At 47.5% G+C, this 14,833-nt stretch overlaps 1 protein-coding gene across 1 annotated transcript; it reads right to left on the reverse strand.

Annotated features, from left to right (window-relative positions):
* Positions 1 to 2,380: 2,380 nt before the first annotated feature.
* LOC104506387 (microtubule-associated tumor suppressor candidate 2-like) lies at positions 2,381 to 13,994 on the reverse strand (the record flags this gene model as incomplete). The annotated part of the gene is made up of 7 exons (XM_010147319.1): positions 13,962 to 13,994; positions 13,723 to 13,828; positions 11,812 to 11,885; positions 10,149 to 10,235; positions 9,057 to 9,176; positions 6,731 to 6,828; positions 2,381 to 2,576 (listed from the first exon to the last, which is right to left on the reverse strand). Coding segments are annotated over exons 1-7 (714 nt in total), but the record flags the coding sequence as incomplete, so codon positions are not given.
* Positions 13,995 to 14,833: the final 839 nt, after the last annotated feature.

Here is a 14,833-nt window from a genome sequence, read left to right on the forward strand (position 1 = left end):
CCCAGAGAAGCTGTGGATGCCCCATCCCTGGAAGTGTTCAAGGCCAGGCTGGATGAGGCTTTGAGCAACCTGGTCTAGTGGAAGGTGTCCCTGCCCATGGCAGGGGGGTTGGAACTAGATGGTCTTTAAGGTCCCTTCCAACCCAAACCATTCCGATCTCATTGTATCAGAACTGTACGGGCTGGCTGACACATGACAGTGCAGTGGGTGTTGCAGATATCTGTGTGTTTAGCAAGTGGGAAAGTGATTACAACTGTACTCGGCAAGGAGGGGCTTTGTGTGCACACACAGTGTCAGGTATCTATCCTACTTTCAGGTTGTCATTGCTGGACATGCTATAATCTAGGAACGCATTTCCACAGCAGTAGTTGGTGTGGCATGGTCTATTCTAACAAGATGCTCATTTTACTCAGTATCACAGCATCATGCAAAAGCTGCTACAAAAATACGTTTCTCTAAAAAGGAGGAAAAAAATTCACCTTTTTTTTTAAATGCTGTGGAACAGGCCACAGGTGCGTTGAGGGTGGTTGACGCAGTTGAGCTGCAGCCTGTGAATCCTGAGCACTTCCCAGGAACGCTGAAGCACAGCTCCCATCCCATCAGTACGGCAGGGCTGTGCGATCCCAGCTCTGCTCGCGCAGGGCATCACCCACCGCACAGGGGGTAGGAGAGCTGCCCTCACCGCAGCGCTTCTGCGCCCCGGGGATCTGCTGCACGTCTCCCGCTTACTCCGACCCCGGTGCTCAGAGCGGGAATGCACACAGGCTCTTTGCCCCAAGCTGGATAGAAAAGCATCCCACAGTTCGTTCTTTTTTTTTTAAATTACACTCAGGGGTATTTTTTTTCTTGCTAACGGTGCCCCCGAGGGCTCGGCACCCTGTCCCACCCAAGCCTGGGTGATTTGTTTTGCTTCCAGGCAGGGAAGTTAAAGGTAGTTTAGCCACTCTTTTCCATGAATCTTAAAAGTGCTCTGTAACTTCAGGTGAGCTCCTACAATGTGAAATGTATGTGGGGAGAAAGAAATTCTGACCTCACGTGCGCCCATGTAGTCCGCTGTGCTCTACTTGGTGCTTCAGGTGGGGGGAGGCTAGAGCCCTAGCAGGTCCCCGGTACCTCATCCTAAAACTGGAAACCAGCACAGGTCAAGGATGAACAACTTCTTTTCTCCTTCTTGCTCACAGGACTTAAAATAAATCAAAATGGACAGGAGCCTATTTGATTGGATCCAAACCCGGACAAGGCAAAACAAGATCTAACGAGGATTTAAAGACACTAAAATTGACACACCCTAACGAGTAACCTCTATCAAATCTGCTAAAACCCTCAGGTTTCTCCTCTCTAGCCTATCTCCACTTACAATATCGATGCTAAGAGCTAGAAAGCAGCGAATGGTATGCGTATCCCATCTGGTGTTCAATGCAAAGGTGATGGTGTCGAAGGCAGTACTGTCTGGGAATTTCAAAGTCGCTGGTGTTCACGTTACATAGAGTACCACTTGGTGCTCATTTGGAAGGCGCTTCTACTTCTCTGTAACTTTCTTCTAGGTTGGGTATAAATATTCCTGGGAGGCTAAACAGAAATGCATTTTGTCTAGATACAAGTCTTAGGCACGAGTTAGAAAACTGCTGACTGTAATGAAAATATATCAGCGCTTAGTCGTATCCAATAATATAAAAAATGCAATTCAGAACATCTTCAACTACATACATATGTGTGTGCATCTATATAGGTATAAAGGTATAATACTACATGTATATAAACACAGACACATATACAGAAATATACACAACTTGAACTGTATTTGTAAATAACCTGAAATACTGCAGCAAAAGTTCATTCTGATGAACCATGAATATAGTACTTTCCAAATTTTGGCTCTAACCATAGTTAAAATGTTAACACATCAAACTGAACGATTTTGCTACCCTAACTTCCTGCTGTCCTAGCTTTTTGCTATCTTTTTTGCTACCCTAATCAACACGTCAGAGTTCCTATGGGGGGACTATAAGCGCACCCTGCCTAGTGTAAAGCTGTGCAGCTATCGAGCATGCTTGCAGCCACGAGCCCTGGCCGCCTGCTGATGGTCATACTTCCTTGGATGGCGTCATGGTCCCCTCAACACTGCTTGGAATGAGAGAGTTGGGAACACAGGGGTGGTATCAGAAGCTGGAAAAGACCTTGAACTGTTTTAAGCACTCGCCAGCACCAGCTAAAAACCACCTTATCAGTACTATACATAGCCTCTCCCCAGCTACCGTGATGAAAATTCACTCTGTCCTGACAGACCAGCACAGATGGTAACATTTAGCAGGCTGAAAATGCATTAAAGGCAGGGGACCTTCAGCGTGCGGGCCCCGAATCATCGCCGCAAGGTTCTGACTATTGCTGGAGAGGAGTTCCCTGATGAGCAGCGATAAAAAGACGTGGACGATGTGGGTGGGAGTTTCACAGGGCTCACGGCATCTCCCTCCTGTAGCTTCCAGAGGAGCTCTTCGTTGGTCCTGCTCAGCTTCTTCTTCTCCTTCACTTCTTTCTCAACGTACTCTTGAAGATTAGCGTTCTCCTCTGACAATTGCCTGGAGAGGGAAGCGGGACAACATGTAAGACACACCAGCGTGGGAACAGTGACATTAATGCAGGACTCTGAGAACCTCTCTTCATCCCATCCCATCCCATCCCATCCCATCCCATCCCATCCCATCCCATCCCATCCCATCCCATCCCATAGCTGCCCAAGCTGGGGTACAGCTGTCCCCAGGTCTCTTCACTGCTGGGTGAGAAAGGCATCTCCAGAAGTCACAGTTGCCCCCCGATGTCTGACTCTGCCCCCCAAATGTCCTCTGTCTTTGCTCTACACCTCTCTGAGGCAGCTCAGCTGCCAAAGCTTCCATGGGATAAGCCCCAGCCTTCCTCCGTGGCCTGGAGCAACTGTCAGCATCATGCACGGCATGCACAGGTGCCAAGGGCTTTGTGCCTTGGTGACATACTCCAGACACGTTAGAAACGGCCGTTTTACCATACAGACGGTGGAGTGAAAACTGGAAATTCCTAAAATAAAAATCTAGCATATTTGTTTCTTTATTTGCATGTTTGAAAGTAGCAAAAACTCAAGGCTGCAGTGCACTGCAAGAACAGGATTCTCCCCTCGTGGGCAGAGGAGGAGGAGAAAGTAACCAAAAATTTAGGCTGAGATAAAGCGCAGGTGCACGCCCACCTTCCCCAGAGCTGCAGAGACCCCCACTGATCTCTGTGGTGGGCAATCAGGAACACAGAGCCCACCAGCTTCTGGGTTTTAGGCCTTCTTCTGTCTGACTGACAATGCAAATCCAAAGTCCCGCCTCCGAGGATAGCTGTAACTCTCACCCTTGGTTCTCAGCCCTGCCACCAACGCTGTGCCATGAGCGAGAGCCTTTGTGGAGTGGCAGAGCAAGAGCGAAGAGGTGAGAGGGAGCAGTTGCACCCCTGACTGCCAAACAGCCGCTGCCATGTGCGCAGGGAAAGGAGGCTGTGCTCTCCGTGCTCCCCGCTTTAGCTGATGTCCTGATGTGGGATGCAGCTCAGCTTGAGGCCTTCCCAGTCCTCTGTAAAGGGTCATGAGCTCCTTCTCTAGCTCCTTCCTCCTAACAAACCCTCTATTCCTGACTGCAACACCAAGGACGCTTCACCAGCCAGGACCAGGGGGGTGTTTTCCTCAGAATGCCCTATAACCTGCTGGCTTTTGGGAGGTGGGGCATGGATATTTCCTACAGGCACCACAGCCACAGCGAGTCTGCTCTCATCTAACCAGGGATCTGGTTTTAAAAGAAATGGGGCAGTGCAGGTAGACTCTGGGACCTGATCAGGATGCGTTTGGGGCATGTGCCAGCAACCCCACAGTCCGGGAGCATGCAGGCAGGAACACCTGGCTTCTGCAGCCCCATTGTGCCTGGGCAGGAGTCAGGTCCTGATGTGATCAGCCTGGGGCAGCTCTGGGCATGTACCTAACCTGATTTACAAGCAACTTAGGGTTTTATAGAACTAAGCAGGGAGGCACCTAACCTAGGTATTTCCAGGCTTCAGCAGCAACTGGGTGTGGATTTTGGATGCACACACGAAATTCCGCACAACTCCTTTTCTGGGTATAGCCTGAAGCCCATAGCAGATGTCATGGACTGCTGGGCCACTCTGAGTCATCAAAAGTTTCTGAGAGGGTGGGGCTGGCATTTCCAATTTTGCTGAAAAAGCATTTTTAAAGTATTTCTGCTTTTATAGCCTAGAAATGGAGCTCACGTGATCAAGAAGATGTCTGTTCTCCCACTCCCTGAAAGTTTTGAACCATGAAGCAGTGGCTAGCAGAGTCAGAGGATTAGAAGACACGAGTTTGCAGAAGTTTTCAGAAAGCTGCTTGCCTGGTGGAGGAGGAAAATCCTACTCATGGTCGCATTAGAGAACCAGCTGTGGCATGAGCTCATGGTCTTACAGGCACGAGAAAGTCCACATGGGAGCTCACCCTGAAGAAATAACGCTATAGGAAACCTCTTGCTACACATGGAATTGCTTTTTCTTTTGCAACGTGTAACGTAACAGGCCATAAAAGTTATACACAAAGCCCCACTGCATCCTCTTCCAGCCACAATTAGCAAACAGTATAAAGCACGTGCCCTCCCCCACGGCTTTTGTGAGGGTCTTAGTGTGTGAGTGATGGGTAAAGCTCACCGGGGTACTGGGAACAGGCTAGCACAGAGCACGGCTGAGCACGGTGAGGGGCTCAGCTCCCTGCCCTGCTAAAGGCACTGCTGGGACAGGAAGCAAGCGCAGCCCGTCAGCACACTATCAGCCTCCTTTACCGTGGGGGCTTACTGCTGCTTGCTAGAGGTATGGTAGGATGGGTGGTATCAGCTCATACAACAGGCTTTGAGGCACTAATTCACCCTAAATTTTTAGGGAATCCTTTATCCCCAACACTGCAAACCTATGGTCAGACGTGTTCCTCTGCCAGCCCCCCTGGCAATTTGAGCTGCTGTAACAACTCAAAGCCATAAAACCAGAGAGGTCTGCAGGGGCACAGCGACAGGGATGCAGGCAAGGGTGTCTGAGTTGTGCCCTTGACTCACGCTAAAACCTCTCCCAGAAGGCCCAGAGGTCAGCATGGTTATGCCAACAGAGACCAGACACCCTCCTGGTCATCTTCATCTCTAGAGTGCTGGAAAATATCATTCCTCAAACTTGCCCAGTCCAAAGGACCAAAAAATGGTGGTTGATTTGGAAGGAGAATCTGAGATGTTGAGAAATCAGATTATTTATTCAAGTGCTTGGGGAAGTCCCAGCCGAGGCCCTGTGGACCTCCTGTGTCCAAAACCTGGTGTCCCTCCCGCCTCTCGCTGCTGCTGGGCTGCATTAGCTCTAATTCGTGCTGTTCCCCAGCCAGGGCAGCTCCCTGAGCTCGTTCACACTGCGCTTCCCAGGCAGTGCCAGTACAACAGAAAAGAGCAGTCAAGCTGGCTACTGCTGCCAGGAAAACACGTGTTTTAATAACTCTGACTTTAAAGCCCTGGCTGACACTGTCCCCACAGCTGTCCCAAAACTGCTACTGTTGAAAATGACTGTCCTCTACATTGACTTTCCAGGCTGACCTCAAACTCAGAATTTCTCCCAAAAAGATGCTCTTTGAAACGAGTACCTGCACAGTCAGAGGCAAGAAGCAAAACGCTGCAGCCAGGAACGAGAGGGAGCAGAGGATGCCACTTGCCCAACCAGAGGCTATCAGAGGCCAAGCACCCATCCAGGCACCCTGGCTGGCACAGATGTGGAGAGAGGCTGCCACTGCCAGACCACAATGCATCCAGCCCAAAACCAGGTGTCTCATACGGGTCTGGTGAGCCAGACCTTAAGAATTCCTGGTTTTCCTCCCTGAGCACAGAAAGGCTGAGATACCCACCTCAGACAGTGACATGTGTGTTACGGGTATTTACACTTAGGTGAGATGAGACATAATCTTCACCCCAACCTGAAATGTGAGTAGAAGCAATATTGCCTTTAAAAAATATCTACATGCAGGAGACTTTTTTTTTTTAAAGGCTGAATCATTAATGAAGGAGACACTAGAAAGACAAAACCTAAAATTAAATCAGAGATGAGATGCTGAAGCTTTAAAAAGTCAACTGGAAGTTAAATTGCATTTCAGGCTGTTAGCATAATTTCTGGCAATGATGACAGCTGGTGTGTTGGGACAAGTTCAGCTCCAGCATCTCCGGGTACCCCCTCTGCTGGGTTCCAGCTGTGGTCTCTTGCCTTACAGCAGACTACAAACTGCGTGAGACAGAGACTGCCCTACCCTTCTCCGTTACTATACCACCTAACACAAGGAGCCTTGTCATCTTTGTCAGGTTGTGACAAAGGTGCAAACAGACACTGCAGATGAAAAAACCCCACTGGATAACCCTGCCTGGGTGCCAGTGGCATCGTTAGGATGCTTCTCCTGAAACTGGCCCATTTCCCACCTTTGTTACCCGCTGACAAAAGGGGTCTCGGGACAACTTCGCTCTCAGCAGCATGTCAAGATCATGGAAGTGCACATTAAAGTAAACAAGCCTGATATAAAAAGGATTTTTTTACAAAACAAGCAGATCAGGACACCAATACACTTTCAGGAGTAAATACGTTTTTTCACTTCTGAAGTAAGTGTCAGCCTTGGGCAGCTAAATCTTCAGTCTCCTTTCAGCTCAGACAGACTGCAAATATCAGCACAAACCTTGTTATGACAGTATTTTGCTCAATCCTGGCTACGAGTTCTTCGTTCTGCTGTTGCAGCATGTTGATTTTTTCTTCCAGTTTTAAATTTTTTTCAGCCTGTAATGAAAGAAGGTTTGTTAGGTCTGAAGAAATCCCAACACTTGATCCAATAGGATCTGTTCTTTATTTGCCCTTAGAGCAAATTAAATCATAAACTAAATCATAGAAGGGTTTGGGTTGGAAGGGCCCTTAAAGATCATCTAGTTCCACCCCCCCTGCCATGGGCAGGGACCCCTTCCACTAGACCAGGTTGCTCAAAGCCTCATCCAGCCTGGCCTTGAACACTTCCAGGGATGGGGCATCCACAGCTTCTCTGGGCAACCTGTGCCAGTGCCTCACCACCCTCTCCGGGAAGAACTTCTTCCTGATATCTAATCTAAACCTCCCCACTTTCAATTTAAACCCATTACCCCTTGTCCTGTCACTACGGACTCTTGTAAAAAGTACCCCCCAGCTTCCTTGTAGCCCCTTCAGGTACTGGAAGGTGCTCTAAGGTCTCCCTGGAGCCTTCTCTTCTCCAGGCTGAACAAGCCCAACTTTGTTATCCATTCCATAAACTTTTATCCATAAACTTTGTTATCATTATCCAGCCCAACTAACCTCATCAGACATAAATGTCTGGCATCCAACTTCTAGGATTATGACTCCCCAGTTATGGGGAGGAAAGAGTTCCCCACCAGGAGATTATGCCCAGCAGCAGCCCTGAACTGCTGCTGCATGCACAGGAGCTGGGCTGCCCTTTGGAGACACTTCACTGCTGACAGTGTCAAATGTCAGGCTTAACTTTCAAGCTACAGTTAAGGGAAATGAATCCTATCCCAAGCATAGGTAGCTTTTACTCGGGACAGTCCAAGGCCAGAGTTTGAGGATGTCAACAGCAGTGTATCAAAACATCAGCAAGATGTTTATAGGCATGTACCATGGCCTCAGATGCCCTGTTTTCCCCAAGTTTTGAATTTGACATAGTTTATCACCTTAGTTCTTGGTTTTCCAGCAGTTTGAATTTTGCTGAATTCAACACTTTCAGAAGAAAACAATATATCGCAGGGTAACCTTATCTCTGTGCGAGCTCGATTATTGAATTTCCCAGCCTCTTATAAAGAACCAATACACTGTGCACTGGAGTTAGCAAGAGCTCACACTTCATGGTGGAGGCATCAGTTTTATGCAGTGGTTTCCAGTCTATGCAGGTAACAAAAGAATACTCCTGATTCTCAGATATTCTGACCAATCCCAGTATATTTTCTTAGAGCAGAACAAGGATTCTGGCCCCGTTTTGAAATGCTATGAGAGAGGAATCACCATCCCGGGCACCTTCTCTGCTTCCTCAATAGTTTTAATAAGCAGTGGCTATGCCAGCATGAAGCACGGGAGGATACATGTGCATCTCCCTCCCTCTCCACTGCAACCCTCACCCTACAGCACTCCTGCCACCTTCGTTTCCAGCTTCCCTTTAGCAGACAAGGAGCCAAGACGGACCCTGTTTCTGAAATGTCCTCCTGCCCCCTTACAAGGCACCCCATCTTTCAGACCATTTGGAGGTGCTCTGTCGATGTTCTGGCATTTATAAAGGTAGAACTTTAAACAGAAGGCAGTTGTGCCTTCGGACAAGAGTAGACCCAGTGTTTTACTGTGATGAAGGACTGTGTGCTCCTACGAGGTTAATTAGCAAAAGCAGCTAAATGACCAGGAACCACACCGGCTGTTGTTTGGGATGGTTTTTTCATTAGAACACTACAGTGCACGTTTTCAGATGCTGGCTTAGCTCCAGGAGCAGCCCGTTGGGAGGAGCACAGTTAACAAGCCTCAGTTGCAGAGAGGCACTTTTGTCTACATCCAACTTACTCAAGCATCTGTTCAGCAAAATAATCATCTGAGTTCTCAAATTTCCCCGTAAATGGCAACAAATCTTGCTGAATGCTGTGCTGAACCAGCTGTTCCGGCTCCCCAGCTGAGGTAGCGCCTCATCCTGTCACCACACTATGCATTTACCGTCACGATAGGTTATGCCTTACAAAATGAACCTCCTTTCCAATAAAAAATGTAATTGATGGTGAACTGGGGAGTTCTGCGCTAGGGACCCCCACAGCAAACGATGAGAAAACAGCGTAGGCTGCAGAACAGCATGACTTTAGGGTTATATACACAATATATAACCATTTATGAACTTCTTTGACACTGTCTTGCCCCCACCTCATGTGTCTTCTCACCCCTTTTAAGTTCATCTGCTGTGACCAAACTTTTACTTTAGTCCCTCTCTGACACCTCTCCTGGAGAAAACTCACCTGTTTTTCTAGCTCCATAATCATCTTCTCCTGTTGGTGAATCTGATGGTTCTTCATTTCCAGAACATGTTTTAAGCTCTTCAGATCTTTTTCTAAGTGCAGATATGGAGCTTGTACAATCTAAGGAAAACACCAGTCAGCTATAAATGGATATTCAGCCATAAGGTAAAGTTTCCTCAGTGCACCCAGTGGTTTAGGAGTCTCGGGGATGTGAAAACCACCTGGACCTGGGCCTCCACAGCCCATCTGAACCCTGATATTCTCTCCCAGACCATCCCTTTGGCTGGACAGCCAACGTTACCTTTCTTTTGACCAACCTCACGGCTAGAAGGATGGGATGCCAGGTTGTTCAGCAACCTCATTCCTACTCATAGGCTGGGAACTGCATGAGGTGTTTTATGATTGTGCAGGGATTTTGGCTTGGGAAAAGTGCAAACATGAAACTGAGGAAAGTGGACAAGGGGGCTGGAGGGGAAAACGACAGTGCTCTGCCTTCCCAACACCACTGCATCACAGTGCCTGTTAAGAAAGATCAGATCTGGTCGCAAAAAGGTCCTCCTCTGCTTGAGAACTTCAGGTGTAGGGGATACCAGGGTTCAACTCCAGGTGAGCTCTGAATTGTACTGATGAAATACTGTTGCTGACTCAAGCTGTTCTGGATTTTTCCCAGTGTAACTCACACCAGTAAACTTCCTGGTGGTACTTGGCATTAATATCGCTGTGACACAGCAGAATTTGCCCTTTCATGTAAATTAAATACTGCGGTGCAGATGGAAAGGGACTAATGCTACCTGTTTCCCACGGCCAAGCCTGCTTCAAACATTAGCGCTCCTTCCTGAAGGAATTCTCTCACCTAAAAACTCCCTGAGCCCCTTGTTCACCTCACTATTCTCATTCTGTCCCCTCTGTCATGTTGATACAGCTGCCCATGGGGTAGTGCTGTGAACACACTGAAATGCCCCAAGTTGAAAGGAAACTCTTTTTGGAGGTTCATTTCAGGGTTATTTCATTGCAGATAAATAATTGCAGTGTGTGTGTATCTTGACGACTGTACAGTTATAGTTACCATCTACCTTCAGGGCTTTTTTTTACCTCGGTGTTTTTCTTCAGAGCCTCTTCAAATCGGTCTGCTTTGGCCTTAAGAGATTGGTTTTGGAAGGTGAGGGTGTCTATCTGGTCCTGGAGGGGAGACACACCAGTGAACACACCAACCACGTTATCACTCCTTGTGCATTCATACAGGTCAGTCTGCGCTGTGAAACCGCTGGGGGAGCTGAACAAGGCTCAGAAACCCCTGCGAGGTGGTATTATTTACATAAGACCACTTGAACAGGGAGGTTTTTGATAACCCAGGACCTCAGGGGATCCCAAAATCCCTGCAATGCCTGCAGCTGGCTGACACTGGCTGGCACTAGTTCATGAAATGTCTTTGATGTTAAATCATCCCGTCACCTTGGGCTGGATGAGAATGAGCACGTCCTCCCTTAAGGGAGCTGGGATTTGTATCACAGGCATGAAAGAGATCATCTGTGGGGGCCTGAGTGAGGTGGTAGATACCCCATCCCTGCTTCCTTCACCTTTCTAGGCTTCTAACGTGGTAACAAACAACAATGCGTTAGTGGTGTGGACTGGAATGATCACCTTTTCATCTCAGGGCTATACGCAGGAACAACATGTTATTTTAAGCAATCATATTTCTGTTATCACCACATGCATTCCTGTTACCTCTCTACATACAACATCTGTAAAAGCCACAGTTGCTGTGAAACTGGTATCCTTATCTTTCGTATGTGGAATTTCTTGGGTGTAGCATTACATCAGTGCTTCCTGCAAAATTGCTGACGTGCCTCACACTGTCACAGCCGCCTGAGGAAGGCAGTGACGGTTGCTGCGTGCAACAGTATGTGCTAGTCAGGAGTTTTTAAAACTGTCATTCATCTCTGCCTACGAAATCATCTCCTGCATTATTCTCTTTAGCATCTTGGCTTGTTCACACAAGATTTCCAAACCTAGCGTGACTCACAGGGGCACGCTTCTGCCCTCCCCTCCATGGGATTTCTTCATCTAGACAGTGAGAACAGCATGAAGTTGTTAAAAGGATTGAAAAAGCCAACACGACCTTGGGCTTGGTGTTAAACAGTGGAATGGGAGAGATGTGATGTGCAGGGCTGACCCTGCCCGGATAGCGCAGCTGCACAGCAGGACCAGCCCTGGGACATCCCTCATCAAGGACTGCGTTGCCCTGCGGTGGGAGCGGAGACTGCGGACTGGCTCCTGCACATTTACTGAGTTTTAAAGCACAGGCCCACGGCCAGTCAGGGAGAGGCCAGCATTTCCGAGCCCTGGGCCTGTCTGCTGCAGCGTACCATGTAGACAAGGTGATGCTGACAGCCCCAGCAGGTGCTGGAGCTCTCCCCATCATGCAGGGAAGAGCTCAGCTTCAATCCTTGTGCTGGACCAGCAGTCAGCAGGGTCAAAAGGACATTCCTTTGCTTTATCCAGCTGCCTTTTTCTCCTTTTAGGTTTGCCCTCTCTTTCAGATAGTATTTTGCTGAACCAGCCAAAGGAGAGGAAAAAACTCCTGAGGGAGCACCTTTGCCGCTAGATCCCAGTTTGGACAGGCAGAGGACAAGAGGTGCTACAGCTGGTAAGCAGCGGTGGCCCGGTGTGCTGGGAGCTGGCAACGGGGCTGGGGTTGCCCCGCCAGCTCCTCCGCGACATCGTTACAGGGGTGGAAGAGAACGAAACTGCTCACCTGGAGTAAGAGCCGCAGTTTTTCAAAATTCTCTTCTAACTGTGCCTTTTCCAGCTTGTGAGCAGTATTCAGTTCTGGGGAAGACACACAGACATGACATTGCTAAGTGAAGTCCCGCAAACCAGGGTCTGAGAGCACAGACACTGTGATCCAAGTGAAATTCCAGATGCAGTTTGAGGGCACAGAGGTTAAGTAGGAAACTGGTATTCATATACTCTGTGACCTTAGGTGAATTATTTTGAGTATCAAGATTTCTTATCTTTTACTGGTCGCGGTTACTTCTATTTCTACGTGACCAGACTCAGATTTTTCAGGACTGCTCAGAATTCCTGGGTCCCAGGGGCTCTGATCTGAAAAGGGTCAGTCTGACAGTGGGCCATTTACTAGTTCAGAGTGAGTATTCCCAAATCAAAGATTTTTAGATTAGATATATTTAAAAGCTTAGGGTGCAATTTTTTGGAGGAGTTGGAGAAGGGGGTCAGCAACTCAGATGCCAAAACGCAGATGACAGTACTTCTCCGGGAGCTGTGGCAGATGACCTGTGAAGTTTATTCTATTAGTGAGACTGACAGCACCTGAAGACAAAGAATTTCCTCTATTTAAATTACATGATTAAAGATTTCACCACTAGAACAACTCACCCTGGACTTAATAACAACTGAAAGTTTAATAATCAGAGTGGAGTAAGTTCGATCTCTAAACCAATGGCATCAAACTGTCACTCAGTACAGTAGTAGCCCCGACTTCTTTAGGATGCAGACACCCTACTCTTTGTGCCTTTACCCCAAACCCCATGGGGTCCTGCCTTTTACCCACTGCTCGCTAGCCATAAAACCAGCAGCAGTAATACTAATGCTCTAGTGTGCACTGGACAGCAGCTGCTGCAATGCCTTTTCCATGCACAAGAGGGCGTTTCAGACAAGCACCAGGAGCAGTGAGCACAAACTTTGGGCACTGAAGCCTTGATAAACCACAGCCAGGTTTCATCATCAGAAAATACTTACCCAAATGGACTGATAGGAATATCCTCAAGCAAGGAACAGCTTTATATATTTTTTTTTTCAAAATTTTGTATATTAATTTTAAAATGGTATGCTAGATACCATCTTTGCCCACAGGAGATGGGAACAGGCAGTTTGCAGCCCATGTGATGGTCTGGACTGTGTCTCTAATTGACCCAGTTAGAGCTAAGCAGCACTGTTCCATTTGGGAAAAGCTGTGGGAAAACCTAGTAGAGCTATTTAAAAAAGAGACTTCAAGCTTATGTGTTAAAACAAAACAAAAAAAAAAAAAAAAGAGAGAGAGAGAGTGTACAGATAAATGTCAGCTAAAGCATGTCCAAAGGTATGTGTTTAGGCACTGAACGGGTAGGGAGGAAACAGCCCTGCCTGCACCATCAAATCCCGTGAGAAAACTAACAGAAAACAGGGAGGTGCAGATTTGCAGCAGTGTGTGGCTCTGGTCTGCTTAGCATGGCCAGAGCTTTGCTACTGAAAATGATGCATCCTGGTTTTAGAAGGAGTGTATGCATTGAGGCACCTGAATTCAGAGATGTTCAGTGAGCTCTCGCCTCCTGAGCACCTGAGGATTAGGCCCTTGAGACAGGTCTGTGTGTGAAGTGAGGTGGAATTTGGACTCTGTGTTCAGTGATCTGTGGAGAAAGCCTTGTCTTTGGCCCAAAGACCTCTCAGATAGTCTCAGGTCCAAGTTAGATGCTGTACACCCTGCACAGAGCTCTTGCTCATCCCTAGCATGAACCTCCTGGTCTGCCCCACGTGAAAGCACTAGACCACCACAAATTTTCCGTATTATCTGCTCTGGAGGAAGAAAATCCAGGCTTACACAGTCTCCCTATAGCACTAATTCCTGCTCTGGCATAGGCCTGTAGCCATTGGGTTGTCTTAGGCTTACCTTGGATCTTGGAGTCATTCTCATCCTGCAGTACTGTAATGGCAACCAGGTGGTTATTTTCCAACTGTAACATTGCAGATTCATGTACAGCCGTGATATCTTCCACCTGCCCCAATGACAGCAAATGGAGAAATGGGCTCACCATTAGCCATGCTGTGGCACACCGACAAGCTACTGCTAGAGAGCTCCAGTGAGCTGGAAGTAGTAAAGGGATCTACTGAGCGTGACACTTCCAGTACCTGAGCCAGTTTTCCCTGTTGCGAAACCGGCATGTTGATGCCTTGAGTGGTGGTGTGTTGTCAGTGCTGTAGGAGTTTTGTTCTTTTAACTTAAGGATGATAAAAGAGGTGCATAAGAAAGCAAAAGGCCTTAAGCAAAGAAGCCATTTATTAAGTGTTCTCACATCTCAGCATTCCATTCGTCTAAATGATATTAATGACCCGACTCCCTCTGATTGTCACATAATAAACATGCATGGTTTTGAGCCATCCTGGTTTTACTTTCCATAGCTCTTTGCTGCAATGACTTTCATTGTAAGACCTTGAATTAACTTCCATGGAAAGCGTCTATGAATTATTTATAGTTGCAAAATATTTATTTCTAGAAAAATACTGAATTTATTATCAGTGGGTATGGAAAATGAATTGCAATCTATCACACTTTTACTTAAAAAAGTGTACGAATACAAATAAAGATACGAATCATTAATACCAAAATCCCTGTGTTCTCTTGAATAATGTATTTTGAGTCCACATCCAATAAAGTGATAAACAACGTGACAGCAACTTTTTCAGTACAGACACATGAGTTTTCAGGTTGGTATGGGAGTAACCAGGGTGACAGTGAAGCCACAAAACTTTTTCCTGATGTCATATTGAGGCCAGAGAGAGGTCCTGCTGCTGCAGACTGCCCAACAAACTGCAACGCACACCACACTGCACACAGCCGTCACGGGAGCAGGGGATGCAGCTGGAAGAGGGCTGTCGGCAGCCCGGGTTCCTGTGCACCCCATGGGTTTGGGAGTCCTTCCACACACTGTCACTAGACATGGCTGAAGGCAAAGTAAGATCCCTAATGATGGTGTTCTGACATGCAGCATTAAAGAAACTAC

The sequence above is a fragment of the Eurypyga helias genome, unplaced genomic scaffold (genome assembly GCF_000690775.1).
Source record: "Eurypyga helias isolate BGI_N326 unplaced genomic scaffold, ASM69077v1 scaffold23222, whole genome shotgun sequence".
In the NCBI taxonomy this organism is placed as follows: domain Eukaryota; kingdom Metazoa; phylum Chordata; class Aves; order Eurypygiformes; family Eurypygidae; genus Eurypyga; species Eurypyga helias.